The sequence below is a fragment of the Octopus bimaculoides genome, chromosome 15 (assembly GCF_001194135.2).
Source record: "Octopus bimaculoides isolate UCB-OBI-ISO-001 chromosome 15, ASM119413v2, whole genome shotgun sequence".
Taxonomy (NCBI): domain Eukaryota; kingdom Metazoa; phylum Mollusca; class Cephalopoda; order Octopoda; family Octopodidae; genus Octopus; species Octopus bimaculoides.
This window is the reverse complement of record NC_068995.1, coordinates 40,335,557-40,340,974: the sequence shown is the minus strand read 5'-3', so window position 1 is coordinate 40,340,974 and position 5,418 is coordinate 40,335,557. Positions and strand designations below refer to the sequence as shown.

General features: G+C 38.4%; 1 protein-coding gene across 2 annotated transcripts in view; it reads left to right on the top strand.

Annotated features, from left to right (window-relative positions):
* LOC106871718 (DIS3-like exonuclease 1) overlaps positions 1 to 5,418 on the top strand; it is a 37,122-nt gene that overhangs the window by 11,107 nt on the left and 20,597 nt on the right. For both annotated transcript variants that reach the window (XM_014918328.2, XM_014918329.2), the window contains 6 exons: positions 111 to 240; positions 1,019 to 1,170; positions 2,901 to 3,010; positions 3,755 to 3,879; positions 4,452 to 4,605; positions 5,128 to 5,276. In XM_014918328.2, the coding sequence (XP_014773814.1) occupies positions 111 to 240; positions 1,019 to 1,170; positions 2,901 to 3,010; positions 3,755 to 3,879; positions 4,452 to 4,605; positions 5,128 to 5,276 (820 nt within the window). The remainder of the gene's footprint in view (positions 1 to 110; positions 241 to 1,018; positions 1,171 to 2,900; positions 3,011 to 3,754; positions 3,880 to 4,451; positions 4,606 to 5,127; positions 5,277 to 5,418) is intronic.

Below are 5,418 nucleotides of genomic sequence, written 5' to 3'. Positions count from 1 at the left end.
ATATATATATATATATATATACTTATATATACATGTTACTTACTTTTATATTAATTTTCTTTTTGGATTTTGTATTTATTTTCTTTTTTCCAATTTTCTTGTGTTTTCAGGAACAGAATATTTGGGATATCTTCCAATGCACTGTCTTGAGAGTGGTGTCAAAACGGGTCTCTTCATAAAAGGACACTTAAATGTTAACAAACATGATGCTCAGAGAGAAGCCTTTCTACAGCGTAGTAGGTCAGTCCCCTTATAATTGTATACATGCAGCACTGGTCTCCATGTTACATACATCTATGTGTGTGTCTGTGTATATATTTGTAAGGTTGCGTGTTTGATACCTGGTAGCACATTGTCTCCTTGAGTAAGACACTTTATTTCATGCTGCTCCAGTCCACTCGGCTGGTAAAAACGAGTGGTACCTGTAATTCAAACAGCCAGCCTTGTCACATTCTGCGTCCTGTTGAATCTCTCCGAGGACTATGTTGAGAGTAGATATGTGTGGAGAGCTCAGGCACTTGCACGACTGTCTCACAAGCAGGCTGATCCATTGTTCGGATCAACAGGAACACTCGTCATCATAATCAATGGAGTGCCAACGGGATGAGGTGATGAAATATGATCGTCAGATGTTGAGTCTCATGGAAGCAATGACAAGTAACTAAGACTTCTGGCAATTTCCTGTTCTTGAGAAGACACGTCAAGCTAAGTCAAATCATAGTTGCAGCCAGTGCCGGTGACACACGAGAAGCACCTGTGTCAGTGACACATAAGGGGAACCCATGTTGGTGACACATGTAAAAGACACCCAGTAGACTTTGTGGAGTGGTTGGTGTTAGGACAGGCATCCGGCTGTAGAAACCAAGCCAAAGCAGACTGAAGCCAGGTGCAGCTCTCTGGGTTACCAATGCCAGTGAAACCATTTTACCCATGCCAGCATGGATGCTAAATGATGGCAATGATTTCTATGAAGCATTATTAATTAAAACTTTTTTTTTTTTGGTTTATTAAATTTCAGCTGCTCTGAGATCAAAAGTGATAATACCGATATTTTAATTCATGGAATGCCTCACCGAAATCGTGCCATTCATGGTGACCTAGTTGTTGTGGAATTATTACCAAAGTCTGAGTGGAGAGGCCGGTCAATGTCTCTTAATGAGAATAATCAAGGTGAGCTGGAAATTATTATTAATAATCATTCATCATATCTTTTATTGATGTTTTTTACTGTATCGTTGTTATTGTTGTTGTCACTGTGGTTGCTATTGGTGGTGTTGAAGATTTTAGTTCTTATTGTCCAAAATAAGCAATCTTACAATCACAATAAAGAAAACGTTCTAGTTATAACCATCCTGTCCTTATTCAAACATAGTGTTTCTAGGTCTGCGTTATGGAAGTGTGTGTGTGTATGTGCATGTGTGCACATGTGTGCACATGTGTGCGATTTGCTGTATTAACGAAAATGTACTCTAAATAATTAGTTTATATGTAAAAAGCCCATCTCACTGTCAAAATGGTGTTGGTGCTTTCCACACACGTGTGTGTGTTTTATGTATAATAATATATAGGAACAAACTTTAGCTGGAAAAGCATAAAAAGCACTCAGTACATATATGTAAAACGTAAAATATATTTTTACAAACAAAAGGTTGACAGTAACTTTGAAGTTAGAGTATTTGATGTGACAGTTGGAAGAAGAAAGGACTGCTCTAACATTTGGCTGGGACTCATTTTCAACTAAGAAGATTAGAGCAACATGAGATGTGGAGCCTTACTCAGGAGCACAATGTACCAGGAATGAAACCCACAACCTCATGATCATAAGCTCTATACTTTAACCAATAGCCCTCATTCTAAATATTATATATAATTTACCTCAAATGAACACAAACTATGACAATTGTTGTGAAGTTGTTCACCTCTGCTGATTTTAAATTAAATCCTCTACTCCCATTTATAAAATATCAACAAGGATTAAATCTTCTCCCATTTATAAAATAACCCTGCTTGCAAAGACCTGTTGAGGCAAGTGAATTTGAAATTTGAAATCTGAAATCGAAATCAAACCGAATCTGACGACTGGCACCCATGCCAACCTCTCCTTCATTGGACACTAAACTCTGCTTGCGAAGACCTGTTGGAGCAAGTGAAATCGTAATTGAACCATACTCGACTGGCACCTGCGCCAGTGGAGTACTAACAGCACTGTCCGAGCGTGTTCATTGCCAGAACAGCTGTCTGGCTTCTGTACTAGTGGCCCGTAAATAGCACCATTTGAGCGTAATCGTTAACAGTGTTGCCTTCTTGCACTTGTGCTGGTGACACGTTAGAAAATCATTCGAGCAAGGTCGTTGCCAGTGCCTCTGGACTGGCTCCCGTGCAGGTGGCACGTAAAAAAACACCTTTTTGAGCGTGGCCATTGCCAGTACCGTGTGACTGGCCCTTGTGCCAGTGGCACGTAAAAGCACCCACTACATTCTCGGAGTGGTTGGCATTGGAGCCTGGTGCAGCCTTCTGGCTTGCCAGTCCTCAGTCAAATCGTCCAACCCATGCTAGCATAGAAAGCGGACGTTAAACGATGATAATGATGAATAAACCCAGTTAAAATATTGGGTCAAAATCTGGTTCAGTGCAAGCAATTTCCGAGGAGGGTGTCAAGTCGATTAGATTGACCCTAGTGTTCAACTGGTAGTTATTTCATCAACCCTAAAATGATGACCTTGGTGGATCTTGAACTTGGAATGTAAAGATGGATGAAATGCTGCTAAGCATTTTGCCCAGCCTGCTTACAGTTCTTCCAGCTCGCTATCTTAAACCCAGTTAAAATATCAATCTAAGAAATATTTGGCGCAAGAGATGGTAGTTTCTTCACTTTTGTCTTTCGGTTTTTATTTCCACAGGTTCTGAAGATGAAGAATCTGATATGTCAACTGTGATGCCAAATGGTAAAGTAGTTGGAATCATTCAAAGAAACTCTCGAGACTACGCTGCCTCTTTAGTTACGGAGGAGGTAATATATTTTATTATTACTCATAGTTTCTCTTTTAAGGCTACGAGCTGGCAGAATCATTGGCATACCAGGCAAAATGCTTACATTCTGAGTTCAAATTCTGCCGAGGTTGACTTTGCCTTTAATCCTTTTGGGAGTGATAAATTAGGTATCAGTGATACTCTGGGGTTGAAGTAATCGACTAGCCCCCCCCCCTCCATAAAATTTCAGGCCTTGTGCCTATATTAGAAAAGATTATTACTTTTGGTTTTATGGTTGTAAGCTGGCAAAATTGTTAGCCTGTCAGGCAAAGTGCTTAGTGGCATTTCATCTGTCCTTACTTTCTGAGTTCAAATCCCACCAAAGTCGACTTTGCCTTTCATCCTTTCAGGGTCAATACATTAAGTACCAGTGAAACACTGGGGTTGATGTAATCGACTAGTCCCCCTCCCCTATAAAATTTCAGACGTTGTGCCTTTAGTAGAAAGGATTATTATAGTTTTATGGCAGTGAGCTGGCAGGAGTAGGTGCAGGAGTGGCTGTGTGGTAAGTAGCTTGCTTACCAACCACATGCTTTGGGTTCAGGCTATAGTAGAAGACACTTGCCCAAGATGCCACGCAGTGGGACTGAACTCGGAACCATGTGGTTGGTAAGCAAGCTACTTACCACACAGCCACTCCTGCGCCTCAAATTCATGTGTCTATAAGACCTTTAGAGATTATATTCTTGCTTCTTTCTGTTATTTTTGCTTTTTATTTTTGTAGAATATGGAATCAGAAGGGAAGAAAAATCCTCGACGAGCTGATCGTGTCTTAGCAGTTCCCTGGGATTACCGAATACCAAAAATTCGTATAAGTACCCGTCAAATTGAAAACCTCAGAGACCAAAGGTAATTATTAGTAATTACCAATTCTTGTATGTTCACATCTGATAGGAACACCTTTAATTAAGCAAGGTGTAGATCATAATTCTCATTGGTTACCCATTTTCTTTAACACCAAATTATTGCTATAGAAATTAGCTGATATCTATTGCTTCAGTTTCCTTTCTAAATAACAATTATTGAGTATTTTAAGCATTTTTATTGTTGTTGTTGTTGTTTAGATACAGGTCAGCCATAATTGAACCAGCCTATGATTCAAATGATTCCAACTGTGTTCAGTTTTTTTATTTCAGGTTGGGTGGTCAAAGTTGGAATGCTTTTGGTCATTTCTGTTCAATGAAAATTGATTGTCTGTTAAATAACAACTTTTTATTTTAATTCAGGTTCCATTCTCCTCAATATTACATCCCACAATGATAACATAAACCACATTTTCTTTATTGATAGGATATTGGAGGAATCAAAAAAAGTTGCAGGTGGACCATGTATGACACAGGCAAGGTGGTCATGTCAAGACTTCATACGTGTGTCATTTCAGATTCAGTTTTTGTTATTGTTTAAAATTTATTTCATTTTAGATTCGTGGTAAGGATTGATTCTTGGGAATTAGGTTCCCAATACCCCAATGGGCATTTCGTCCGAACTTTAGGCCCTTCTGGAGACCCAGAAACTGAAATTGCCACCATTCTAGTAGAAAACAATATATTTATTGGAAATTTTTCAGATTCACAGGTAAGTACAAACACAACTTTGATAAAATAAGTTTTTTTTTTCCAGTTATGTTTTTTTTTATTGTTTTTTTTTCTTTTGCTTTTAAGAATAGTATTCAAGTGCCAAGTTTTGTCCTAGAGATCAAATAAGGCCAGGTGGAAGGCCTCCATGACAATGGAAAGACGATTCAGTCAAGCGATTTGGGTCATGATGGAAAAGAATGGCGCAATTAAGACAGAATTGGAAGTGCATTGTGACCAGTGGTGTATAACAAAATTTGATGATCTGGTCAATACTGTGATACTGCAATGCTTTTTTTTTTATAACTTTGACCAATTGCTTGTTTTTGTATCACAGAAGTCAATTACAATAAATGTTGGTTTAAATTAGAGTCACAACTGGGGGAATTCCTGAATGTTAAGCATAAGTCAGTTTTGGGTTGGATCCTAATAAATTGTTGAAATCATATAAAGTTAAATGATGGAAATAATAATTATTGCCACATTATGAAGGTTTTATTATTATTTTTTAAAATCTTTACAGTTACAAGAACTCCCTAAAGTAAGTCCAGAAAATCCTTGGGAAATTCCAGTTGAAGAATTTTCTAAAAGGAGAGACCTTCGACAGAGCCACCTCGTGTTCAGCATTGACCCTCCAGGCTGTGAAGATGTTGATGACACACTGTCAGTGAGGTAATGATTTCTGGGTCCTTTTAAATCCAGGGTCTTCTGTCTTTCATTCTCATATCGTTTCACTACAGCTGAAATTTCATCTACAGCTTTGTAACTTGTAAAGGGCTGGGACCTCTCTTTTACTGTTCTGTATTTTATACTC